The 14,499-nt window shown below is 34.9% G+C and overlaps 1 protein-coding gene across 1 annotated transcript; it reads left to right on the top strand.

Moving 5' to 3' along the window:
* The first annotated feature begins 12,608 nt into the window (after positions 1-12,608).
* Positions 12,609-13,826, top strand: LOC131063899 (non-specific lipid transfer protein GPI-anchored 9). Its single transcript, XM_057997849.2, has 3 exons — positions 12,609-13,075; positions 13,401-13,460; positions 13,549-13,826. The coding sequence occupies exons 1-3, from the start codon at positions 12,769-12,771 to the stop codon at positions 13,653-13,655; spliced, it is 474 nt and encodes a 157-aa protein (XP_057853832.2). The 5' UTR covers positions 12,609-12,768; the 3' UTR covers positions 13,656-13,826.
* Positions 13,827-14,499: the final 673 nt, after the last annotated feature.

The raw sequence follows: 14,499 nt of genomic DNA, 5'->3' as shown, positions 1-14,499 counted from the left end.
TGCATTCAAAAAATTTAAAAATAGGTTTTTTCAAGGTTGGCCAACTAGTCAAACTTGTCCCAAAAAATTGGTTTGATTTTATAATTTTAGAAATTTAAATTTAATAAAAAGGTGGATTTTAAATGATTTCATACCGCATAAATAATTTTCATTTTATATAAAAAAATAATAAATATTTTTTATTGGTGGTTTTAATTATTTTATGGCCAAAGGGTGGGCAAGGGTGGTGGGACCCCCGACTAGGGTGCTGACATCAACAAGCAGTGCCCTGTTGGCCTGACGACCCTCAAGGGGGGGAGGAGGGTACTGCAAGTATCACTGTCACAATATCCAATGCTGCAACAATGATATTTTGTAGTACCGCTTTGCATAGTGGGCAGAGGGTACGGGGTGGTGGTTTGTGATCTCGCAACCTCCAAAAAAATAATTAATTTTCAATGAAATGGCACAAATTTGATGGTCGTTAAGGTCGTCCAACTAAATTTTTTTTTCCTTTTTAAAATTTTTTTTGGATAAAAGGGGTCAAATTTTATATCAAATTCACCGTTCGACTAACATAAATCCAATGGTGAGGTCTATTTTTATCCAAGAAGTTATTTTTACAAACGCTGCTCCAAAACCCTCATTTGAATGCACATTCAAAAGGCCCATTTAACCCAATATTTTTCAAACCCCAAATCTACAAACGACCCATCATAAGAACAAACTCAAATGTCATAGATCTATAGTAAAACAACTTGTAAGTATATTTCATATCTTGTAATCTCTCGATCCTTTCATGCATAGCCATGACTTCCACTTTGCACCTCTTCCACTCAAGCTACGGTTTTCACTCCAAATCAACCTCAAAATATTTGATACCACTTGTTAGGAAATAATACTCCATAGCCACATGCATTTAATCCATTTCCTACATAACCCATGAGAGAAAAGCATGCATGTAAGCTTATAGAGTCACCATAATGCAAAGATCAAATAGACAAGCCACAAGATTTAACACAAGATATACACTGGAAAAAATGTCAAGAGGGAAAAGCCCAACCTCCAAAAAAATCCATACTCCATCATATTAATCACCACAAAGCAATACAGAGCACTTATAGAGTTACAATGAATACTCTTGAACTATCAAGCCTTCTAATGCATTCTCATGTGTCCAAGCATGAATCCACACATCCCATGACATGCTCCACAAATGCAATCTTCCAAAGGACTCAATACAATGACAACCCAAACCACCACCCAACCTTAACCACTAAATGTGTGCTTGCTTTTATCGACAAAAGGTTACAAAATACAACTTTTGGTAAAGTAAAATCATGTGCCACAAAACCATGTGCTCACAACTAACCCTTGACCCCACATTTAATAGGAAGGGTACTAAGTTTTCTCTTTTTAAATATCTAAATTCCCAGTATTAAATAATTACAATATAATATTAAAATATTATATACAACATCACAATGGCCCTAAGATTATTCAAAAGGAATCTCTACATGTTACACATCCACATGCAACATCACCTTATAAATAAAATATTACAATTATAAACATTATTGTGTAAGGTGTACAACACCTATTTCCCAACAAAGCCTACACATTAATGGTGTGATCTATAAATTCATGACATTTAAAGTCTATGGAAAAAATTTGTAGAAATTTCCACCTTGCTTATAGATGGTTGTAGTTGTCCTAAGGAACTATTTATTTTCCTTGATATTCCAATTGGGGTTATTGAGGCATGATTTATGAGATCTTTTGGTTTGAGATAAGTGTAAATCAACATCGATTAACTGGAAAGGATGGCATGGCTTCACATGGAACGAAATTTGCATTCCGTAAGATTACAAATCCTCATTTTAGTGGCAGAGCCTGCCACATAAAGGATAAAAAAAGATTAAAGTGGAGTTTGATGAGTTGAATTTTTGCCAGAACTAAAAAGTAATTGATGGAATTCTTAGATTGTATCTATTTTTGCAGTCAAAGGTACACAATGTGGGTTTGAACATAATAAGTGGTAGATGGATGAAAGAGTCTTATCCTTTCAAACAAAATGCCAATGATCTGCCCAGATAGACAGTAACAAACTAAAGAATTGGGCACACATTTAGAAAGAAATCCCAAAGAGATATGTTTTGAGATTTATTTCCATTGTTAGGATATGAAGTCTATAAAGTAGTGATTCCTTCATCAAGTTTGTGTACATAAAATGGCAAACTCCTTTGGTGTTTAGTGTTTGTGTGTATGCACGAACAATCTCAAAGAATCCCCGAGGGAGAAAATTGTCTGCCTATTCAACAAAGGGAATGATGAGGAGAAGATGTTTGTGATAAACATTTTAGAGACATAGTTTTGGGCTAATAGGCACATTCATGATGGAGTTATTTATGAGACCTGTTCTCCCCCATCATCTAGATTTTGGGATATGCCATTAGCACCTATGGTATTGTGCATCACATAGTGAAGGAGGAGAATGTTGAAGGTGTTAAGACTGTATTGGAGACCCTTGAGATTGTGCCACAATCAAAGATCATGCTTGATTTTTTTGATCTTAATGTAAAAGGCAGAAAGACCAAAATGGCTAAAGCATGGAAGTTATTTAAAGTTGGGGTAGGCCAAAAATACAACTTGGATGAGTTTGAGGCCTTCATGAGGGATAATGGTGATTTTTTCTTTGAAGAGATTGTAGATAGGTTGAAAGTGATTGGAAAGGGGATTGGTTATCTGTATCGCTAATTCCCCCTCTTATTATCTATGTACTTACTTTCATTTTTTAATGTATGGGAGTTGCACCCTTATGACAGTACTTATCTAAAAAACACACACACAACTTGTGACAATAATTTTGCTCTATTTGAGTTCTCCATTCTCGCTCATGGGTAGTATTTTTTCTATTATTATTATTAGATATTGTATTTATAATAATCAGTCTTCAAGAGCTCTTGGTTACAGATCAAATGATGGTTCTTCATCCTAGTTTACTGATTGTTTTGACAAACAAGATAATGCTTTCCATGGTCAACATTACTAAGTTAAAATAGATGATTCCAAATAATAGTTTAATGGAGGGGATAAGAGTTTTGTAAATACCTATATAAGTATTGTTCCTTAGTCCTCTTCAATTGTAAATATTGATAATGGCTTGAAGTTGCAGGTTTCCTTCCACTTTGTTGTTTAGCCACTTCTTGCCTTCTAAATGAACACTATTTGACTAAAGTGTATTTTATGAAACTCTAAATGAATATTATTTGAAATCAAATATGCATTTACTGCATCCAACTTGTCCTTCGTGACGCTAATTCATGGCTATGCTGAAATTGTTTTCGATTTTTGCCCCTACTTCTAACATTTGTCAAATAAAAAATACCTTATAATATTCGTATTCAGATGTTAAATTTATAAAATCCCTATGCCCTTAATATATTTGCAATATATTATTTTTTATTTTTTGGATATTAAACCCCCCAATATGAATAAACGTGACATAATATTGCCTAGCCAGTGAAGCCCCTATGCTTCATACATCTTTGTAAGGAAGGAAAATAAACTAACTAATATTAATTTTGTAATAGATAATATTTATCTATTCTAATTATTTCTTTTGAAATACTAAATTAAATTAATCATCATAACAATTAAGAAGAAACTAGACTTTTAGAAAAAACAATTCTATTCTTCATTTGGAAATTTCTCATAACTTTAACTTTATTAACGTTTTAATAGTGTATAAGATATACAATATACCTAGTTTTTTTTTTTATGAAATTAACAATATTTAAATTAATTTTATCATATTTCCACAATCCATTAGTTAATTATCAAGTTGTTTCTAGATTTGATTGTGTGTTTCTTTTTTGCAAACATTTTAGATCACACTGTGTGATTCTTCACGAGTATGTATGAGATTATCAAGAGATGTCTCATACATCCTTATGATGGATCATAGAGTGTGATCCAGAACGCTTGCAAAAAAGAAACACACAATCAAATCCAGAAATAGCTTGGTAATTAACATTATTTAAATATAATGAAATATTAAATGATAGAATATTTATACAATTAACATGTATTAGGTTATGTACTTATAAATTTGTAATGTATTTCTATCAAATAATTATCAAATCATATATAATACCAATATTTTTTTTTAAATGTATAGTATATTCAATCGAATACTTATTGAACAAATAGTGTTCCTAGTACACATCATAATTAACAAGTATTGTTTTCCTATTAAAATTCAATCATTACAAAATATCCCATTAAACATTAAATATATATCAAGTGTATTTAAACAAAAGTCAAAATAATAAATAAAAAATGTTATTTTTAATTAAAATTCAATAAAAATATCCTATTTAAATTTCAATTCTATAAATCATAATATTGTTTATTAAATATACATATATTACAAAATTAGTATCATTTTATATACTGAAGCATATAAATAGTGTCAGTGAGATACAAAAAAGGATAATAGTCTTAACCAACTACCCAAGATCAAGTTACTCAAAAAGAACCTCCCCATCCGGAGAGTTGGAATCTCCAATAGAATCAACCCATGCTATCCACCCTTGTGGTCTATCATTCCACATTAGAACCTTGCCCCACAAGATGGGATCAATGTATGAGTGAATGAAAGGTTCTGAAACTGGAATGTTTTGAATATGTTCTTGTACACTCCTATTTCTCAGTGCATTATGGTCTCTAATGAAGTTCTCTAATCTAGTCTCAAAGCGGGATCTATCATTGGTTTGTTTGGTCCAAGAGAATCCATGTGAGATCTCCTAACTGAAGAATCTAGTTGTACCATCCTGTAACAGCCTCTCAAATTTACTTTGAGCTAATCTCATGGCCATCACGACTTGCAAACCAATATCATGAACAAATGAGTTTCCTTAGAGACTCAACAAGAGATCTATCCCCACCACTAAACACATTGTCATTCCTAAATTTCCAATGAAGCCATAATATTTCTAAAGAAAAAACATACCAAAAAAAAAGAAGTATTTTTTAAGGCTTTGGACACAACCAGTTACAACACCAGAAATTACAATATTAGTACTAATGCAAATGCCAAAAATATTCTAAACTTCTTTGGAAAATAGGCAATCAAAGAAAATATGGTTAACAAACTTAGGTAGCCTACAACAAGAACAAATATTAGGTTCCCCATTGGGTTTCCTAATGGGAAGTTTCTGCAAGATGAACTGCCAACAAAAATATTTTTTCTTAGGTTCAACAGGTCTGCTCCATAGAGAATGAAATACTTTTTTCCAAAAGGCTGCATCTTGATTCCTATTCCAATAGGTGTATACATGAGAAAAAATAGTATCATCATTAACAAGAGTAGTATAGATAGACTTAGCTCTGGTGTTAGGAAAAAAGGTACCATCCGACCACCTAAAGGAGATTTATTTGAAGCTATTAATAGGACAAGGTCTGAGAAGAGAAAGAGGGGTACATGCCTCCCTAAGCATACTATAGGTCTTCTTGTGTGAACTGGGCACATCGTAGTTCAACATAATTTCATTCCAGCTCAGTAGGTGCCCATCTTTGATTACATCTGAAAACCTCTTCAATCCTTTTACTACCCACACCTTGGTTGAGAAACCCTGGAGCAAAGCTAGAGGTTTGTCCTTGTACTTTAGATTCCACCACATAGATCACTCTACACAAATCTACTCATTCTCCCAAATAATACCATTATGAGAGATATGACTTCTTACAACCTCCCAAGCTTTCCAGATAGACCTAAAAATAGTTGATCCTGAGGGCCTAACATCAAATTTTATAGCAATGATGTCACTGAGTGACAACCCTTTCTAAGTAGGGATTTTTTTTTGGGGTGGAATTAGATCGATTGTGCCTTATCAAAAGTTTCCAAGGTTCATTCTCTTGTAAGACTTTGAATATCCATTTTGTTGCAAAAGAAATACCCCGCCACCTTAGGTTCTTAAGACCTAGTCCACCTTTATCCTTACTCATAGAGTACCATTTCCACTTAACAACATGTTTCTTTTTGCCTCCTTTCCCATCTGACGATAAAAACTCGTTAATCTACTTTTGTATGTGATATAACTTATAGTTATTGAAGAGCCAAGCCGAGGTATAGTATATGCTATAGGATGAAAGAATCTTTTGACAGATCTAAACTCTCCCAACAAGTGAGAGGAAGTGCCTATTCCACTTCCTAATCTTCTTTTCTATCTTCTCTTTAATCCACTCCCACATAGCCTTCAAATTTAGTTCCATGGCAAAAGGTATTCCAAGATATCTCACTAGATGATTCAGACCTCCCCACAAAAGAGAGTGTTTGTTGAACCAAGTAGGAGGTTGTGATTCCCACCCCAGCATAACAAATTCAGGGAGAAAAACTCTACTTCCTAAGGCTTCACATAATAGATCCATCTTGGCTATTAATGTATCAATATTATCCTCATCCATCTTAGCAAGAATGACAATGTCATCCACAAACTAAATGTTAGAGAGATCCTCGCCATTGGGGAGAGTAATGCTATTAACCTTAGGGGAGGCAATAGAATCTCTCATCAGATAGTATAGGGTGTCAACAACAATAACAAAAATAGCTGGCACTAGAGGGCACTCTTGTCTAATGGATCTGGAATGGTCAAAGCTTTCTGATTTACACCCATTTATTTCCACACATACCTTTGCATCCATCACAAGGGTATTCACCATCTTACATAAATGCTCAGGAAATCCAATACTTTCCAACATCATATTCACAAAGCTCCACTCTATTCTATCATATGCTCTCTCAAAATCTAGCAACAACTTAGCAATATACTATTTTGATTCCCTTGCCTAGTGCATGGCTTCCCAACATGCAAGAAAATTTTCAAGAATATATCTTCCCTTAACAAAACCTGTTTGGGTGGGGTTTATCACCTTAGGTAAAATGTATTTCAATATTCGTGCTATGGCCTTGGCCAAAATTTTATATGAAACATTCAACAATGTAATGGGTCTCCAATTCTTAATCAATGATCTATCACCATCTTTAGGGATCAACTTAATAAGACCTTAAATTTATTTCCTCTCCTAAGGACTCCCTATCAATTGCCTCATGATAGACTTGCATAAGATCCTCCCCAATCTAGTCAATACAGTCCTTGTAGAATTCTATTAGCGACCCATCAGGCCCAGATGCTTTACCATTAATGAGTGCCAAGGTAGCCTCCTTAACTTCTTTTAAAGATAGTGTTCTATTTAACATCTCAGAATCCTTACTATTAATTTTCCTTGGAATAATACCTCGGATATATTCTCTAACCCTTCCTTTGTTCAACTCATTATCTTCAAAAGAAAACAACTGTTGATAGAATTGAGCAAATGCTTTCAAATATTTGATTGCTTTGAAATGGTTTCACTACCTCCCCAAATACTATCAATAGTCACTCTAGCTTCCTTAATTTTTAGAAACTGGAAAAAATATTTGGATCCCTTATCTCCATGCTCTAACCAATTTATTCTCGCTCTAGTCCTAGCTCCTTGAATCCTCACATTTTGAATTTTCTTTAGTGTATCTTTGGCTTGACATAGGGCACTCAGGGCATCCGATTTAGAAGGATCACTCTAGATACCCTCTTCTACTTTTTGAAGTTTTAGGTGAGCTACTATCTCCTCCTTCCTAAAATCTTTGACCATTTTCTTCCCCACTGTCTGAAATAAAATCCTCCAATTATGAACATTTTGATTCTAGCCCTTGATGGGGCTATCATACTTAATGAGTAGCTTATTAAACTACCTAATAGTAAAGATTGCCTGTTTCATCTCGCCTTCCTTTAATAGGTTAGTGTTGAGAGCAAAGGCCTCTTTTTTATTACTCATCCTTTGGGGTGGATTATTGTGAGAAAACATAGCTTGGATAGGATGGTGATCAAAGAGAGTGTAGGGGGTGACCCTCACACTGGAGCCTCCACAATACTTAGTGATCTTGAAAAAATCCTTGTTGAAATAAAATCAGGCTAATCTATAATAAATTCTCTTATTTCCTTGTCGGGAGTTGCACCAGGTGAACCAGATAGTCTGAGAATCTTTCTTACAACCTGCTAAGGGGTCTACAAGCCCGAGCTTACCTAACATCCTATTCCAGAAGAACTTTGCCTTGCCTTTCCACTCAAACTTACTACCCCTAGCCTTATCCATTGGACTCTCCACCATGTTGAAGTCCCCCCCCGAGGATCTGAGGAATATCTTCTAGTTCATAAATCCATTTGCAGAGTTCAATTATGTCCTTATGATCATTAGAAGCATACACAAAGCATACCCCAAACTCCAACTCTTTATACTTCAAAATGACCCACACAAGCCTGTTACATGTTGAACAACCCCATCTATAGACATGTTTACTCCATCTATTTCTCAAAAGGATAGTCGTTCTACCTTTGCCTTTAACATGTTTAGTGGTAAAATAATTTGCTTCCCTCTAAATATATTTCAGATTAACATCAATCCAATAATCAACTGCCTTGAGCTCTTGAAGGAGGAGGATGCCAATATTTTTGTACAATTTTAAAAATCTTTTCACTACATATTTCCTATCTGGGGTCTCTAACCCCTTACATTCTAGGACGTGATATTCAATTCCATAGAGAATTTAAGGGGAATTTTCCATAGGTGCCTTGAAGCTATCATAACATTTGGGCAATTGGCCTCTAGGAGCCTTCAATTATTTAGAGATAGCAGAGGAGGCATTAGGTCTCCCCCTTTTCCTTTTGAATTCAAAAACTTGATCAACGCCCAAGTGGGAACTGCTTGTTAGAGTCTTTTTCCCCTTATGCTTTTTGCTTCCCTTTTTATTTTTGACCTTCCTAATCCCAAATTCCTTCATAGCTTCCTCAACAATGTCTTTATTAGGATCACCCTTAAAAGGACAATAGCCCACTTGATAGCCTTATAATCAACATCTACCCCACACTAGCATCTTCCACCTCCATACTCTCAAGGACTTCTTAATCAATGATAGAAACAACACTCTTACGAGGTACTCCACACCTTTGCTGACTTTTATGCCAAAACAGAAATGGGGGATGCAGAGGGAGTCATGAGGCAAAGTATCTTCTAGAAGGCAATCGACAAAATCAAGAGTCTTCTTGTCAATCGAGTGAATTTTATTAGTGTCAACAAAATTCTTGCCAAAATCTCTATTTGAGTAAACCCTAGATCCCTGTTTCGACCCCTCCTTCTCAGGTTTAGTTAGAATTTCACCAGACTTGGGAAAGTCACTCCTAAGGGAGTTGATCTTATCATTGATAGGGGAATCTAGAATAACTTGAGGTTCAACTTCTTGTCCTTATCTAACTCACAGTTATTCACCTTTAAACTAGAGTACATGACATTTTGAACCCTTTCCTTGGCTTCATTCAACTTTTTAAACTTTTCAAAAATGATATGTTGTGCATTAAGTGTGTTGTGCCTAGGGGGATCATCGTTATTATCAACTGTAAGATTGCAAGATCTTATGATGTTGACAGGGGCTAGGAACCAACTGAGAAATGGTTGGCCTTCTTAATTTCAACACATATATCATCTAATTTCTTCAACAAAGGGTTACCAACATTGGGCTCGAGGGCACCGACATAACAGTTAGAGTGAGCAACAAAAGGGGGAGATTGCAAAATATTAATGTTCATAGTCTCAGGGCTGGGCTTAGCACCAACCTCAGAGTCAATTAGAGGTGCATGAGATGCTGGAGAGGGAGGGGGGGGGGGGGGCACTCGAATCAGAGACCGAGGAGGAGTTGATGGTATTCACAGGGTTAAAATTGGGGTTAACTTTAGGGTTAGCATCTTTCGTAGTCTTCTTAAGTAGAGGGCAATTTTTCTCAAGATGCCCTTCTCTTCTGCATAAAATATCATGCATTTATACCCCCAAGAATTCGATGGGGCAGACTATAGTCTCGCTAATGAGTTTACTTTTGAGATCCTTCTAAAGATCCCTCCTAGGATTCATAGAAACCAACATTCTAGCATTCATGTGCGGCAATAGTGAAGCTGTTTCATCCATTCAGAGAACATTCCCTAATGGTTCCATGGCATCAGGGATTACATTTCACATATATAGATAGATATTTTGAACCGTAATCCATCTAGGGCTCAAGAGAGCCAAAATCTCATATGTATTTGCATCTAGGTTCCAAGGGATGGCCTTAAAACATCCATACTCGATAGTCCAATATTGTTGCTTGACAATTTGTTTCTGGCTATTAGGCTTCTTGAAGAAAATTAGGAAAAACCCCTTCTGTATCATTTTATAGAAGGAAAAGGAAAACCCTATTTTTTTACCCCATGTATTATGCAACCATGAATTCACGAAATTCCTGGATGGCAACTTGTTAATATCCAAAGCTGCTAAGAAAATTGTAGTTCTTCTAAGTCTATTGTTTTCATAGATAATATCACTAGCTATTTGGATATTAGGAAAAACAACCAGCAAAGTGTTAGGGGGATCCTTACCTCTTCCTCCTCCGCCATCCTCAACGCTTTTGGTCTGCACTCCCTTGGTGACAAATTTGGCTCCTTCGGGAAGGGAGTGTGCCTCCACTACAACCTATTTGAAGGTCTTAGCACTACCTTCACCCGAGCCACCAATTTCACTAACTCCATCGCCTAGTGGCTCAAAACCCATAAATTGCAACTACCACCAGCTAGCATTAATTGCAGCCGTGCACCAACAAGGGCGACCATCGTTTGGCCTACGCGAGGCAAGCCTCACACGAGCAACTGGCCTCAAAATACTGCAACCCTAGACAATTCTCCTATACGGCTCTCCTCTCTCCCAACTTGAGAATGTTTAAGTCAACAAACATTCAATTACCTAGGCATAAAGAGAAATGAGATAAATCTTATCAAGGTAACTAACACTTCTAAGAGATTCCTACTATTTCAAGTAAGTTTATCATGTGAAAACCTTCCCTTTGAAGAAAAATCAAACTCAATATTTTCATGACACATTTCAAGCTTCTAAATACCTCTAAAATTCAATTTAAACATTAAAATGTGAATACTACTCATAAGCTACCACTCTAAGGGTCCAATTTCACACGAAAATTACTAAAAGTAATATATTATTACCTCAAAATCACTCACCTAAGATCAAATCCAAAATTTATATTTTAATATTTTCTATTGTAAGTAAATTTATGATGTGAAAAATCTTCCCAACCTCTCATCAAGACAATGCATTGGATTAGAAAGATTGTGACAAATGTCTCAATCGAATATGAGACAACACATGAGACAAAATTTTATCAAATTAAGCAAGATTTAAAAAAAATTAATCAAGATTAAAGAAGTAAATAAGGTAAGATAACATGGTATCTCATCAAGACAACTAAGAGTTCTAGAAGATCCTTGCTATTTCAAGTAAATTTATCATGTGACACACCCTTTCTCGTTTGAAAGGTTCTCTTTCCAAAGTTAAATTTCTTTCAAACCACTTTTTAAGCCTCCAATGTCTCTAAAACATATTTTAAACATTAAAATATGAGCTCCACTATCACTATAGGGGTTCAATTTCACATAAATAACAATAAAACTAATACTTAATAGTCTCAAAATCACCCTCTTAAACTAAATTAAAAAAATGATATTAAAAGAATCCAAATCACTCCACTTAACAAGATAATTTCAAATTTTCATAAGAAAATCAAATAATATAATATTATTATTATTATTTTATTCTATTTAATTTTACTTCATTTCTAAATCTATTTCTTATCTAGTTAAATAATACTACATGCTATGGGTTATAACAAATTTATTAAATTTTCACTTAAGAATTATTTGAATTTTTCACATCTTATTTATTTAATTTATAATTATTAATCTAATTAAATGTAAGAGTTCAAATATGTTATAAAAATAAGGTTGTAACAAAACGAGAAAGAAAATGATTATAAATCAGGTAATTCACATCTATCCAAGTAAGTTATGAAAAGGTAATTCACATCTATCCAAGTAAGTTATGAAAAGGTGAAAAACTGAGTACCCAATCAAAATGGTGTAGACAAATTAAAAAACTTATAATATATACAAAAATAAGATTCATACCTTTAATTTTAGCTTTTTTCAATGATAAAACGTTTAAAAGAAAAACCCAAAGAAGATGATAAGATCACTTATGATAAACCTTATCTTATAGGAATAAAAATGAAGTAAAATCTAAATAAAAGAATTAGAATCCTAACACTTTTTTAACCATCGACACAACAACATGAATTTTTAAGGAAGACAACAACCTATAGATCCTCCTATCACATCAACCACATACCTAAAAACAAAAATAATTTAATTGAAAATTACCAATTTAACCATTAAACCCGGCGATAAAGCCATCCAAAACTTCTAGAAATAATACTAAGTACCTAGATTGTGAGAAAATAAAAAACAGTTATAACTTCCTTTCACAAAACACAGATTGAGCCCAAAAGTCTGAACACTCAGCTAAACCCACATGGGTATGGCCCTACTGTCCACTAACTTTTATTTTCAAACGTCCAATAGCACAACGCCACTGTAGCATTTAATGTACTTCACTGAATTTCGATATAAAAAGCCTGGCTTTTCGATTTAAAAAGAAGAAAAACCACGTTCACTGGACAGGGCCTCAAGATTTCCAAGCCCGTGAGTGATTACAAGTCTGGTTAGATTTATAACCCAGGTTCCTTTTTCTCCAATATATAACCTCCTTCCTCTGTCCTTTAAAAGCTGTTGTAAAGGCAGGAAAAAGGATCAAAGAAAGATGGGGCTGAGAATAAAAATGGCAGTAATTGCTCTGATAATGGTGTTAAGCGACAGGGGAGCAGAGGCAGCCGACGGGGGTTCTTGCTTAAGCGCCTTGACGCCCTGCGCTCAGTATCTGAACTCGACATCGAAACCTCCGGCTGACTGCTGTACGCCTCTGCTCGATGTAATCAACACGCAGCAGGAGTGCCTTTGTAATGTCTTCAACAGCAATCTCTTCAAGCAAGCGAACATCAGCATCGCTCAGGCCCTTAAACTCCCTGCTTTGTGCGGCAAAAATGTTACTGCAGATGCCTGCACCAAAGGTTTGTAGATTTTATTTTGTTCAGCTTGAATTTTACATAAATTTGCAGTCGAAAAGTTTCCGCTGTTCAATGCCAGTCTAAGAAGATAGTAGTGTGCTTATTTATTTAAAATTTATTTATAGATTTGTGCGCTTCTCAACATGTTTTTCAGTTTAAAAAAGGTTATTACTCCTTTATTTATGTACAGTGCGAGCTTTCAGCACTTTTTAGAAAATCGTGCGCAGATCTACTCTTTTGCATATTGTTTAAGTCCAGAAGAAATCCAGAGTTTCCTGTCAACAGTATAAATTTATTTGTTTTGTTTTAATGGATTGTTTAACAACAGTGAATGGAACTACAAGTACACCTTCAGCTCCAGCTTCTGCCACACCGGCCTCTCGACCAGGTATTAATGAAGAGGGATTCTAGGTTTTTATTTTTTAATTTTTTCAAATATGCAATACTCTGATTGTGCGTGGGTATGAAACCTGTAGGATCTGAAAGTACTCCCACTAACGGCGCTGGCGTGGATTCTTTCAAAATATTTTTGCCTTTGCTGGCTTTCGTTTTCCTCGGAGCGTTTAGATCATTTCCATGGTGAGGAGCAGGAGACGGAGGGTTTCAACTCCTTTGCCATTTCTGTGTTTTTCGTTACTTGTACGTCTTGAATTGCTTTGAGCTTCTGTTCAACTTCTGTAATTTCCATTGCATTTGTTGTAAGGTAACATTGTCATTCAATTTCCCTTTCTAAATTATTTAACAGTTTGTGTCTTGGATTTGGCTGTGGAGAAGCTTTTTAGGGCGTATCTTCAGAAAAAATCCAAACATTTATTTTTGAGGCTGAGATTTAGATGTCACAACCGAGAAATATTTTCCCTCAAATTCATGACAGATTGAATCTAACTTTGGCTGTTAAAACTGCATTTTTTTTTAAGGATCACATGACTGAACAGGCCATGATAATTTCCTGGTAAGGAGGAAGATCAGATTTTATAATTGACTGCAAATATTTTAAGTAAATTGGAACAGACAAAAAGTTGCATGTATTTTACGGTAACTAACGTACGGGTAAACGAGGCTTTAGTATAAACCCTAGCAGGACAAATTTATTCGCAAGCGACAATAACATGTTGAATACAACTGGCAATGGTATTAACGACAGATCGATGGATGGTGCACTTCACGGAAACTTTCGTTTGTAAATAAATAAAATAAGTACTATTCTTTCTTTACACTGAAGCCATGTGCAGAAACGTTTATGCCTTTTTAATGAAGCATTCACTTTAGTCTACTGCAATCGAGAAGGATTTGGAGAATATTGTCTGTTTTATTATTTTAAAAGATTTTATTTACTTTGAATTTATTACGGGACTCTCATTTAACTCTATTTGGATATTCATTTCGAATATAGGTCGATATCCCTTAGTTCTTCCCTTTCCAAGGTA

The sequence above is a fragment of the Cryptomeria japonica genome, chromosome 3 (assembly GCF_030272615.1).
Source record: "Cryptomeria japonica chromosome 3, Sugi_1.0, whole genome shotgun sequence".
Taxonomy (NCBI): domain Eukaryota; kingdom Viridiplantae; phylum Streptophyta; class Pinopsida; order Cupressales; family Cupressaceae; genus Cryptomeria; species Cryptomeria japonica.
Note: the sequence above shows the minus strand (reverse complement) of the source record. Positions and strands in the feature narration are given on the sequence as shown.

Bases quoted from the DNA above. Each gene is read 5' to 3' on its own strand.
- LOC131063899 (XM_057997849.2), top strand. From the start codon at position 12,769: ATGGGGCTGAGAATAAAAATGGCAGTAATTGCTCTGATAATGGTGTTA. The intron at 13,076-13,400 runs GTTTGTAGATTT...GTTTAACAACAG, and splicing joins TGCAGATGCCTGCACCAAAG to TGAATGGAACTACAAGTACA. The intron at 13,461-13,548 runs GTATTAATGAAG...TGAAACCTGTAG, and splicing joins CACACCGGCCTCTCGACCAG to GATCTGAAAGTACTCCCACT.